The sequence below is a fragment of the Nelumbo nucifera genome, chromosome 7, assembly GCF_055504915.1.
Source record: "Nelumbo nucifera cultivar China Antique chromosome 7, China Antique-T2T, whole genome shotgun sequence".
Taxonomy (NCBI): domain Eukaryota; kingdom Viridiplantae; phylum Streptophyta; class Magnoliopsida; order Proteales; family Nelumbonaceae; genus Nelumbo; species Nelumbo nucifera.
Window position 1 is genome coordinate 5,494,710 of NC_142655.1, and position 12,531 is coordinate 5,507,240.

The window sequence follows — 12,531 nt, forward strand, 5'->3', positions numbered from 1 at the left end:
TATTTAATAATAATTATTTATTATTTATTTCCAAATATTATAAAAAATAAATAAACATTATACAATATATTCAAAAAATAGTTATTAAAGAAGAAATATCAATTGCTTTGTGGATATGATAGATCACCCATAAAATTATAATATATTCAATCATTGTGATTAAATGATAAAATATAATTAATTAATTATTTATTTTTTAATTCTAAAAATATGAAAAAAAAATAGTTATTAAAGAAGAAATTTCAAATGGTCTATGGATATGAAAGATCATCCATAGAATTATAATATTTTCAATTTTTGTGATCAAATGATAAAATATAATTAATTATTATTTATTTTTTAATTCTAAAAATATAAAAAATAAAAAATTATTAAAGAAGAAATTTCAATTGCTCTATGGATAGCTCTATGGATATGATAGATAAATCCATAGATCTAAAACATATTTAGTCTTTATAGGCAGAGAAAAAATTACATTTTCAAAGTTTTTGTTAATTTATATTTTTCCCAAATATCTTCATGAAATTTCCATAAATCTACTCATAACACAAAAAAAAAAGTGATTTTGAGTGTAAGAAATGTAGATAAACATAAATTTAAACATTCAAGAAAAAAAAGAAATCACAAGATATTATAAAAATTTGAAACTAACCTATTTTTCCATATTTTTTCAAAATTTGAAAAATCTTCAAAAAAAATTAATTATTCACATTTGTTTCTTGCAAAATTTTACAAATCTAGCACTGTCAGAATGGGGTTTGGAGTTTTAGAGTTATTTGGGGATGAAAAAAGGCTTATTGTAGGGAAAAGAAGCTTGCTTTCCCTTTTTTTTTTCAGTTTTTGACCATATATTTTTTGTCTATACACCCCGATATGCCCCAATAAACTCCTGATACGGTCTGATACGTATGAAAAAAGATGAAACACCCAATTTCCATACTTATCCCATTGAAATTTTAAACCTTAATTTTTAGTTATAGCATAAAAAACAAAAACCAATTAGCTATGCCTTTTTATTTTTTTTAATAACCTACGTCAAATGCCATCAAATACCAACCAACTCACAAGTGTGGAACGCCCAACCCTTGACCTTAATCCAACCTGGTGACTTCGAATTCATTTTGGATCAGATTGGCCTAGTTTCTTCATTTCTTTCTCCTAAAATTTTCATATAAACTCAAAGTTATTAGCTAATCAAGGTCAACTGACTTTAGCATTATTATGTGGACATGAAAAAGTTATGTATATTTATATGATATTAGAAAATTTTTGCTTTTATATGTATAGATAAATGCATTTATAAATGTAGTCACACACACAAACATGCAAATTAAGAGTCCGTTTGATTTATGGTTAAAATTGGAATTAAAATTAAAAACTTCTGAATCGAAATCAGAATTGTTTATTCCCCTGCTTAGTTTGATTTAGAAAGGAATGGCAATCAGATTTCATAACATATGCATGACTCCCCGGGTTCGGACTCAGAATCCCACTCCGCCCAACTGAATGCCTGGGATCAGAAATAGATTCAGACTCCTATTTCCACGACGAACCAAATGGACCCAATCACCCTAATATGATATTTGTGTATGTAAAATTGCAAATATGGAGACATTTCAGGTTTGTGTTGGATCGGGTGGCCAAAGACTCAAATCTGACCCAACCTGAAGTCATGTCTGGTTTCTATTTTTCAAACCTAACGCTAACTTGAACTTCAACCAAACCCAACTTTTTGGGTTGAATTCATTCTAATCCAGCCCAAATTGCACACCTATTGACAGGATGTCTAGTGAAGGTATGTTAAAATGGCCTAGAATTCTTTCACGTGGAAATATGCTTAATGATCAAAAGGGCTCCAAAGTGTTCCGCTTGAAAGTTGAAACCTTCGTTACCGGGAAAGTTATCAACTTAAGATCCTTGTCACATAAACAAAATAAACCATCTTTATGGTGTTCTTTAAATTAAAATATACAAACTTTAGCATGTCTACTCTAAATAGGGGTGTCAATTGGATTGGATTTGGTCCAATCCGATCCAGTCCAATTTGAGTCCATTACAAATGGATCATGTCCAATCTAATTCAATAAATATTTAGACCATTTTGGATCAGTCCAATAAAATGTCTGAACCATCTAATTTGTTCAAATTGGTTTTAATCCAAACCTGCTCCATTAACACCTGTATTCTTATCTTCTATTAATGGACCTGATATTAGTTCAATCCAACCCAATCCAACATAAATTGTTACGGATGAATTAGGTCAAATCCAATTCAAAAAATATATTAAACCATTAAGTCTTAATTGGTCTAATTCAATATGTCTTATTGATCTGTCTAATCCATCCAAAATGATTTTAATTTAGATGGATCCAACCCAAAACTTGTCCATTGACACCCCTACTATCCAATAATTAGTTCCCATGGGTGACAGGATTAAAAAATATGGCATGAAATTGGAGGAATCATTTGGGTAGCTTCCTTTAGAATTCGTAAATTTGTTGAGCTTAGCAGTTATTACGACCATTAATAGTTAATATGGTGAATATGAAGCCAAGTAGGTAAATAACAACTATGGTAACTACTGTTTCCATTAATAATACTTTCACCCCACATCATAAATTGTTAGCTATAACCCTAATATTACTTTGGGTATTATTTAACTATTTTTAACATTAAGTGTTAAAATGTCATATATTATAAAATAAATTAATGAACAAAGTGTCAAAATAGGTATTATTTTGCTGGACCCAATGCTATTTGGTTTGATAGGAAACAAGAGAAGGACAGAAAATTGAGAAAATTTTTTAGGTTAAGTTTGGGAGTAGTTAAAAATAAGTACTTATTTGAATAAATATTTATTTTGGGATAGGATTAGGGCTGTTCATAACAAGACCCAAATCGATCAAACCGACCAACCCGGTCTGATCTAATCCGAGTTGGCCAATTTTTCTTCAGCACCGGTCGGTTTACAAAAAACATAAACCAATGGTTTGGTTCAGTTTTGGTTTTCATGTGTGAAAACCGAAACCGAACCGACCCAAACCGACTTAGGTATATATTATATATATAATATATTTCAGATATATTATATATATGATATATTTCAGTTTTAATATATATTTCAGATATATATTTGTGGATATATATATATATATATATATATGTATCAGCTTTATTTTAGAAATATACATATTATATATAAAATTTTTGATATATAAAATATCAGTTTTAATCCATCAAATCATTTTTAATTTACAGGCATCCAGCCTTTGCTTTATTAGACTTGAATCCTTTACCATTCACACCAAGAGAATCGTTCACAAAACCAACCCAAACCGATTCAAACCGACCAAGTCGATTTTACTTAGTACTGGATCGGTTTCAGTTTTATTTCTAGATAAACCGAATAGATTGAATCGATTGGAAAAATGCCAATAAACCGACTCAACCTGACCCGTGTTTGGAAAATAAGCCTATCAACAAGCCCAAATTTTAGACTTATTTTTAAATGCTTATTCAATAACTACTTATTTCCTTTCTGGTCTATCTTGGTCCGTCACATCGTTTTGAAGATGCCTATACTAATTTCAATTGAAATAAGTGTTTTTTCACCCAACATTCATAAATGCTTATCAGAATAAACACTCCAAAACTCCACCTAAAGAATATTGCAAAAATTCCTGAGAATTTTCCCTAAACTTTCTGTGTCTTTATTATTTTCTATTAAACCAAACACTTCTATTATCGCTGATTCATTTTAGTTTGGTGAAGACCGTAGAAACAGCCATAGAGAGTAGTGTTATTTTTCCCAAGGGTGTGGTTAAATCACTAGCAGTCTCTTGAGTCCATTTTTCCAAGAAAATGAACCACATGCATGCTTTAAGCAAAGTGTGAAGAAATGAAATATGGGTCTTTGAATATCTCAGCAACTCTAGTCTGATTTCTTCTCTTCTTTTCCCATTTGTTTATGTACCATTTTGGGAGGGGGAAGGAGTTTAGAGTTAGAGAGGTTGAAGAAATGGTTATATAGAAATCTTTTCTTACATTTTACATTCTGGGATAATTCTTTTAGAAATTAAATCTTAAATTTTAAACCTTACAACCCTAAAACTTTAAATCCTAATCTCAGGTAGAGCCAATAATTCCTCGATAATATCCACCACCATCTGGGTGAATGATTTGTCAAAATTCTGTGGATTATGGGTGAGAATGAATCTCATTGGGCCCCAGTGGCCCATTATAAACCCAAGTCAAGGAGTTCTCCTTTTCAAATAGGTATAGGAGGCGGCTCCAAGAGAGTTTGAGGTTGTATTCATTGTTTAGAGTTTTTTAAAGCATGTTTCCAAGCTTCAAATCAAGAATTTCTAAGCTCTGATGCTCCTTCAAATCCCCAGAAGATCGCTTCAATCTCCAACCCATAACTCAGTTTCAAATACTACAACTACCAATCTCACGATAACCTCAGCAAACCCGCCAAGACCAGCCAGTTTCGAACAACATTTTCGAGATATATGCACCCTTCTGGTCTCCCTCACCCGCTCCAGGTCCCTCTCTAAGGGCCAGCAGCTCCATGCTCATGTCATCAAGTCTGGGTTACAGACCATCGCTCTAATCTCTAACCACCTCATCAATTTCTATTCAAAATGCCAACGGCCTCATGATTCCCGCCAGGTTTTCGATGAAAGTCCACATAAGTCGTCTACGACTTGGAGCTCTATCATCTCCACTTTTGCTCAGAATGAGCTTCCCTTATTATCTCTTGAGCTGTTTCGCGAAATGCTCGACTATGGAATTCGACCTGATGATCATATCTTTCCTAGCGCGACAAAATCGTGCGCAGTTCTGTCGAGATATGATATCGGGCAGTCCGTGCATTCCCTCGTAGTGAAAACGGGATATGATTCTGATGTATTTGTGGGTAGCTCGATGGTTGATATGTATGCAAAATGTGGGGAAATCAAAGATGCTCGTCGGATGTTTGATGAAATGCCGGACAAGAATGTTGTTTCTTGGAGTGGAATGATATATGGGTATACTCAATTGGGTGAAGACGAGGAGGCTTTAAGGCTCTTTAAACAAGCTCTGATGGAGGATTTAGATGTTAATGATTTTACCTTTTCTAGTGTTATTCGGGTTTGTGGAAATTCGACACTCCTTGAATTGGGAAGGCAGATTCATGGACTATGCTTAAAAACGAGCTTCGATTCATCAAGCTTTGTCGGAAGCTCTTTGATATCATTGTACTCCAAGTGTGGCGTTATAGAAGGAGCTTTCCGGGTGTTTGATGAGGTACCCATTAAAAATCTTGGCATGTGGAACTCAATGCTGATTGCATGTGCACAACATTCACATACTCAAAAGACATTCCAGTTGTTCAACCAGATGGAGAATGATGGGATTCGGCCAAACTTCATCACTTTCTTGTGTGTTCTGTATGCTTGTAGCCATGCAGGACTAGTGGAAAAGGGCCAATTCTACTTTCATCTGATGAGGGAGTATGGAATTGAACCAGGAGCGCAGCACTATGCTTCCCTGGTGGACGTACTTGGTCGTGCAGGAAAATTACAGGAAGCACTCTCAGTTATCAAGGAAATGCCAATTGAACCAACAGAGTCAATCTGGGGAGCTTTGTTAACTGGGTGTAGGATCCATGGGAACACAGAATTGGCAGCCTTTGCAGCAGACAGAGTTTTTGAGTTGGGTCCTGTGAGCCCTGGGTTACATGTTTTGTTATCAAATGCGTATGCTGCTGCAGGGAAATGGGAGGAGGCAGCCATGGCAAGGAAGATGCTGAGAGACCGAGGGATGAAAAAGGAAACTGGATTGAGTTGGGTTGAAGAAGGGAATCGAGTGCACACTTTTGCAGCAGGGGATAGATCGCACTCGAAATCAAAGGAAATATATCAAAAATTGGATGAACTGAAGGAGGAAATGGAGAAAGCTGGTTATGTTGCTGATACCAGTTTTGTTTTACGTGAAGTGGATGGTGAAGAGAAGAAGCAGGCAATTGGGTATCATAGTGAGAGGTTAGCAATAGCATTTGGACTCGTCACCTTCCCACCTGAAAGGCCAATTCGGATCATGAAAAATTTGCGTGTCTGTGGTGATTGCCACACTGCAGTTAAATTTATATCCAAGTGTACTGGAAGAACTATCATTGTGAGGGATAACAACAGGTTCCATCGGTTTGAGGACGGTACATGCTCATGCGGCGATTATTGGTAGTTGTATTGTAAGAGATTTTGTTTGTTTGATTCATTTTTCCAAATAGCCAGGAAAGAAAATCAGTAATAGCACAAAATCTTCTATCCTCGTGTGATTGTCTAATTTCTCTTGATAATGGACAAAAGTTTAACATCCATAAGTTCGCAAGTCAATGTGAAAATTCAGATCCTTGACAAGAATCAATATTTGCTATCCATGAAAAGCCATACAGTTACAAGAGATCACGTCCTGTACTTGGCAAAGGAATTTGTTTGACTGCAAAAACTACAAGATTTCATTTATGTGCAATAACTTTGATCAGTCCACTGCACATGGTATGTGCAATAACTGCCCTTTTTCTGTTTGAAAAACTTGCAACTACATAGAATATTCAAAGTTCTGGAAATTTGACAAATGTGTAGGTGTTTTGCAATAGAACCATATTACAGAGGTATAAACTACATAACAAGGTTAAAATATTAGAGATACAATCTTTTTGAAGAGAACAAAGGATCAAGCAATCAACAAGAAAAGAAAAATGGAGGAAAGCGTTGTAGTTCCAAAAAAATAATAATAACAATAATAAAAGAAAAAAAGTACTCTGGTTTGACTAGCAAAACCAAATTAAGGAGTTGATTTTGACATTTATTGATATAGACTTGGCAAGAATGAAATAGTCTAGTTCATGTAAAATATACTTTAGTTATATGTCTTTGTGTCTGTTTTACTGAATTATTGTCCAAAATATAAAAAGATAAAATAAAAAATAACTACCATTTTCAGGAAGTAGTTAATATAAAATATAAATAACACCAGACATAAGAAGTATGCCTTTGCCCTTTTGTGCATCCAGACATCCCAAAGTAGACATGAAAGCCTTGCCATAGCCATGAAGGCAATTCAAGTTGATATAAAGAAGTCTAAAAAGGACAAATACTAAAAGCTTTTCAGGGCTTTGGTGTTATTATTTAGGGCCCATTTGGGAAGGCTAAAGCTTTGATTTAGGTGCTTTCACTGAGCCCCTTTGAAGAAGCTACTAAAGGAAGCTTCACTGAAATCTCTCTCTCTCTCTCTCTCTTCTTTTCTTTCTTTCGTTGGACTGTAATTATTCATGATGACCTTTGGTGAAAGACATTATTTCTGTATATAAATGTCAATCATACGCCCCACAAGGCAATGACCATGATCCTTGCCTTTCTTTTACCATTATTTCTCCAAGAAATGACCATGAACATGAAATTTTAAGGTGCTCCTTACAAATGTTCAAGTTTTTTTGCCAATCCAATCCATCTCTGTAGCTCCGAGCATCATGATCAGAAATACTTCTGATTGAAAGAATTTCTCTGGGTCGACTCTTGTTTGAAGACCACTATCGCATTGATTCATTTTGAGCCTGATTCTGACAGATCATGAACTGAGTCAGATCCTACATATTGATGGCGCCCCACCAAATTCCAACCTGAATATAAACTGGGAGTTTTAGGAATAACAAGCCATGACCAGGAAACAAAATGGGTGCCTTCGGAGAGACTTCATTTGAGCTTCCTGAAGGAGATTGGATTCAAAAGTAGGTTAGGATAGCATGCAATAATAGCCCACCCCAAAAAAAAGACAAATTTAAGACAAAAAGAAAAATGAATTTAAACCGGAATAGTATGAGAAGATGATGGACAGGTCTAGCCAAGAATTGTCAATCCTAGACTCTAGCTAAGAGTTCAAATTCTCAACTTACGGGATGATTCCACCTCCCTGACAAAGGAAGGAAAAATGGAGCAAGTATGGGACAAAAGGAACCCCTCAACACTCTAGGAAAATCTCCTTTCTTGGAACTTTTGATAGGGGGGCCCAGTTGTGTTACAAGATAAATTCTTGAACAAGCAAAGAAAAGCTAGGGAACTATAACACCAAGATAAATTCATATCTCAATCCCCTCATCCTCACTCCAAATCATTACTATAAATGAAACCCTTAAACATCAATCCATCAACTCTTCCAAAGGAAGAAAATTCAAGTATAGCCACTTCCCTGTTGTCCCCCTTTAATAAATAGTAAGGAATTGATTACTAATTATACTCTCCCTAATAGTGGCTTTGGAGACTAGCTAGCATGGATAGTCTCTAAGATACAGAATATTAAATTTTCCAAAAGGACAAGGGGCTCACTGTTCACCTTGTTCCGTTCTTTTCCAAATTAAAAAAAGTTAAGTTAGTGCAAAGCATGCTAACTTTGCCATCATTCTTCAGTCGTGAAAAGAGAAACAATTCGGTGTAAAGTAAATCTGGGAGGAGACTCCCCCCACGAAATTCGGGCCAACACCATATTTTGTTTTGAGCTTGGCTGAACAATTTGGCATGCGGCTCCGGCTGAGTGTGGCTCCTGACTCGGTTACAGAAGGCACAGAGTTATTAGAAATTAATAGGCTGTACGTGGCCCCATAACAAACCAATCTGTTCAGTCAGTGGGTGGGCCGTATACAAAGCACACTAATTAAACAATCTTGACAGTTCGATCACTGCTTCTCTTTCATTTCTCAGAGAGTTGGCTATGGGCTTTAAAAGTCTAAAAGTTCATCTCCATCTCCACAGAGTTCTTAGTCTTAGATCAGTTATGTATTAAAGGAGTGCAGCATGGTAGTCTAAGAAGAAGCCACACAGAAGCTACTGAGTACTAACTACCAACTCCATGCCAAGCCATCTTCCAGCTAGCCAGAAAGCCAACCTCCAACGTCTCCTTTGCAGTTAAAAACCCTTCAAAGGCTCCTTTGCATCGAATCCAACAAGCCCATCTTTTCTCTCTCCCTCTCTGTGCATCAAGATGGCAAACCATCACAGAATTGACGGAGAAGACCCAGAAGCTTTGTTCAGTAGTTACCCATGTGCAGTTTACTACGTCCAGAGTCCATCAAGTGTCTCTCACGCCAACAGCAGTGAATGCCGGAACCCTGAGTCTGCATTTCTTTCTCCATTTCGATCGGAAAGCTTCATTACCAACCCCACAAACACAAACCAAGAAGTCGCTCGATTTACGCTCTCTCGCTACTCGTCTTCTCGTGGCTCTACCAATTCCTTCCTCCATGAGAAGAAGATGGCCTATGACCTTCAGAGTCATGAAACTGGCACAGAGAATGGCGAGACCCGTCCAATTATTTGTGCTGATGGAGTGGAAGATGACGATAGGAACCGTGATTATTTTGGTCACCAGGACAAAAGGAAACGTGGGTGTTGGAAGTACTTCTCTTTTAGTACTTCTTCTTCCTGTGCTTGGATTGCTATTCAGATCAGCTGGAGGATTTTGGTGAGCTTCGGAGCTGCATTGCTTGTTTTCTTCATAGCAACTAAGCCTTCTCCGCCAAAAATGTCTGTCAAGGTATCCATTTTCTCAGTTCAGAATTCATATATAGTAGTACTGGTTTTATATTCTGATCGATTGCTGTAAAAGAAAAACCAGGTGGGTATTACTTTGCAGCTTCCAACGATTCATACTTGGGTGCAGATTGCTCACTTCTGCTAGCTGTTTGATTGTGAAGTAATCTACTGTTGCAGATGGCGGGGATTCGCCAGTTTGGACTAGGAGAAGGAGTTGATAACTCGGGTGTTACAACCAAGATCCTCACCTGCAACTGTTCGATGGATCTAAGCATCGACAACAGATCTAAGCTATTCAGACTTCACATTCGCCCTCCGACCATGGAAATGTCATTTGGCCACCTTCTCATTGCAAGTTCAGAGGTACATCTCTACAATGCTCTTTACCTTTTTCACTGGACCATGTCATCAGTAATAAACTAATAATTATACAAATTAACCCATCAATAGCCTCCTCTAAAGCTGGCCCTACTGTAGCATGATCAACCAGCATTTGATCAGAAATTAATCTAAAAGCAGAGATTTACCTGTTACGTGGTTCAATGGTGATCAGATTGATCAGTCTGATGGTTAAATCTGGTTTTGATGTACTCTGGGGCTGAAGCAACCCAGGGGTCTGGCTCTTGGATAAAAAAAAGGTCGGTACTCGACATGATAGCTAAACAATGATTCTCTTAAAACTCAAAAGTTGCTATTTGCTATTTTTTAGTGTTTGGTTGCATGTAAAACTGACGGTGAAAATGACTATTCCCTCTAACAAAATTAAAAATATAATTTGTTTTCTTATGAAAATTCACTAATTTTCCTTGAACCAAAATGTTAGGGAATAAAAACTTATTCGGAGAACTTAGCAAACAGCTTAAGCTTTTATATATATTTAACGGTTCCATGATATAGGGGTGGAAGTGGTGCTGGGTTAGGTTGGGTTCGGGTTAGTCTTGGGTTGGCCTGAGTTCTCTACATCTTTTTACCAAATGTACTTATTTCCTAATTCTAGAAGAATATTGTTGTCATGTTCTAGAAAAAAAGATTGCCTTTAAATTTAAGATTTTTAACATACAATAAACACGCATATATGTATAGATATATAAATATATATTATATATATAAATACATAAATAATTGTAGTGAAAAAAAGTACATAAATATATAGAAGTATACATTTATAGATGCATTGTTCCATATGCATGCATGCATGAATAGTAACCGTGTATACACGTGAATACTTACATGCATAAATACATACTAGTATGATATCTATACATGCAAATATGAAGTTATATCGGGTTCACATTGGTTCAAGTTGGTCAAGGCCTCAACCCTAATCCAACTCAAAGTTAATTTGGGTTCATATTTTTCAATCCTAACCCTAACTCGATCTTTAATCCAACCTTACTTTTTTCGGGCTGGATTTTACCTAACCCATCTCAAATTGCAGCTCTATCATGATATGGTATTAGAGCCTGTTTGACCAAGCAGTTTAGTGTTAATACTCGTTGCCCCCATCATAATTAATTAAATCTTAATAGAAGAGATGAGGTGGGCTATACTTGTCCATGCTTCAAGCCCAATGGATTTTCACATAAGGGGGCATACTAGAAAATTAAAAAAAAAAAAACTATTCGGAAACTTCACCTAACAATTTAAGCCCCATTTGGTTCGCAGGAATAGGGGTCTGGAATCGGAATTGTAATGGGCTATTCTGATTCCAACTGTTTAGTTGGGCAGAATCAGAATCTCATTCCCATTCCTGCTAGAATGGCATTCTCCCGTTTGAGGGAATGGCCATTCCCTGCCCCTCCTTTGAGAATGAAATTTTATTCCTACTGATTCCAATTTTCATTCTCATTCCTGTCTGAACCAAATTGACTATGGGAATAAACCATTCCAATTTTGATTTCAAAGAATTTTAGTTCTGATTCCGATTTCAACTGCAAACCAAATGGACCCTTAAGTTTTTAGGTTGAACAATCCTATGATACAAAAAACAGCCTATAAGAACATGTGTAACCCTAAAATGGTGGATAATTGGTTATCGATTTTAATTGTAGGGTCCAAAATTATATGCTGAGACAGATGCTTCCACAACGTTCCAACTGTATGTGGGAACAAAGAACAAGGCGATGTATGGAGCTGGGCGTAGCATGCAGGACATGCTTGAATCAGGAAAGGGACTGCCGCTGCTCATCACCATGAGGCTCTCTTCAAGTTTCCAAGTCGTTTGGAACCTCATTAGGCCCACCTTCCATCACCATGCTGAGTGCCTGCTATTCCTAGATGGTGCATACGATACCCTACACCACACCCAAGCGTACAATAGCAGCTGCAGTATCACTTCTTATTCATGATTCTTGATTTCTTCTTTTTTTCTTTTTCTCAACGAATGAAACATATACACATGAGATGAAAATTTCGAAAGCAAAAAAAAATAAAAAAACAAGGCATATGAATATGTACTTCCATTATTTTACTATAAGTTCTTTGATAGAACTTAAAAATCAAACTATGATCTTTTAAGGGCTATAAGTTTTAGGAAATTCATCTACCTTCTCTCTCTAAAAATTTCCCCTATAACAGCAATCTAGTGGTTAAAGACTTAAAAGGCCCCACCTTATGTGATGCAGCCCATTTATTTATAAAGGTTATATGAAGTACCACTCATTCAGAACTGTAGATCCAATTCATGTTCATATATGGATCTGGTTTGTCTGCCCATATTTGCGAGTTCTCATCTAGGGGTGTTAATTGGATTGGATTTGGTCCAATCTGATGCAGTCTAATGTAAGTCCATTACAAATGGACCAGGTCCAATCCAAATCAATGAATATTTTTGACTATTTTGGATTATCTAATCTGTTCAAATTTGTTTTAATTTAGATTAATTCTAATTCAAACTTGGTCCATTGACACCTATATTCTTATCCAATCCAAATCATTATAGATGGATCAGGTCCAATCCAAT

General features: G+C 36.0%; 2 protein-coding genes across 2 annotated transcripts; both read left to right on the plus strand.

Annotated features, from left to right (window-relative positions):
* The first annotated feature begins 3,871 nt into the window (after positions 1-3,871).
* On the plus strand, positions 3,872-6,357 carry MEF1 (mitochondrial RNAediting factor 1). Its single transcript, XM_010258947.3, has one exon. The coding sequence runs from the start codon at positions 4,375-4,377 to the stop codon at positions 6,223-6,225; it is 1,851 nt and encodes a 616-aa protein (XP_010257249.1). The 5' UTR covers positions 3,872-4,374; the 3' UTR covers positions 6,226-6,357.
* Positions 6,358-8,557: 2,200 nt separating this feature from the next.
* On the plus strand, positions 8,558-12,112 carry LOC104597425 (delta-latroinsectotoxin-Lt1a protein). The gene is made up of 3 exons (XM_010258946.3): positions 8,558-9,570; positions 9,747-9,932; positions 11,621-12,112. Exons 1-3 carry the CDS (start codon positions 9,019-9,021, stop codon positions 11,915-11,917), a joined length of 1,035 nt encoding a protein of 344 aa, XP_010257248.1. The 5' UTR covers positions 8,558-9,018; the 3' UTR covers positions 11,918-12,112.
* Positions 12,113-12,531: the final 419 nt, after the last annotated feature.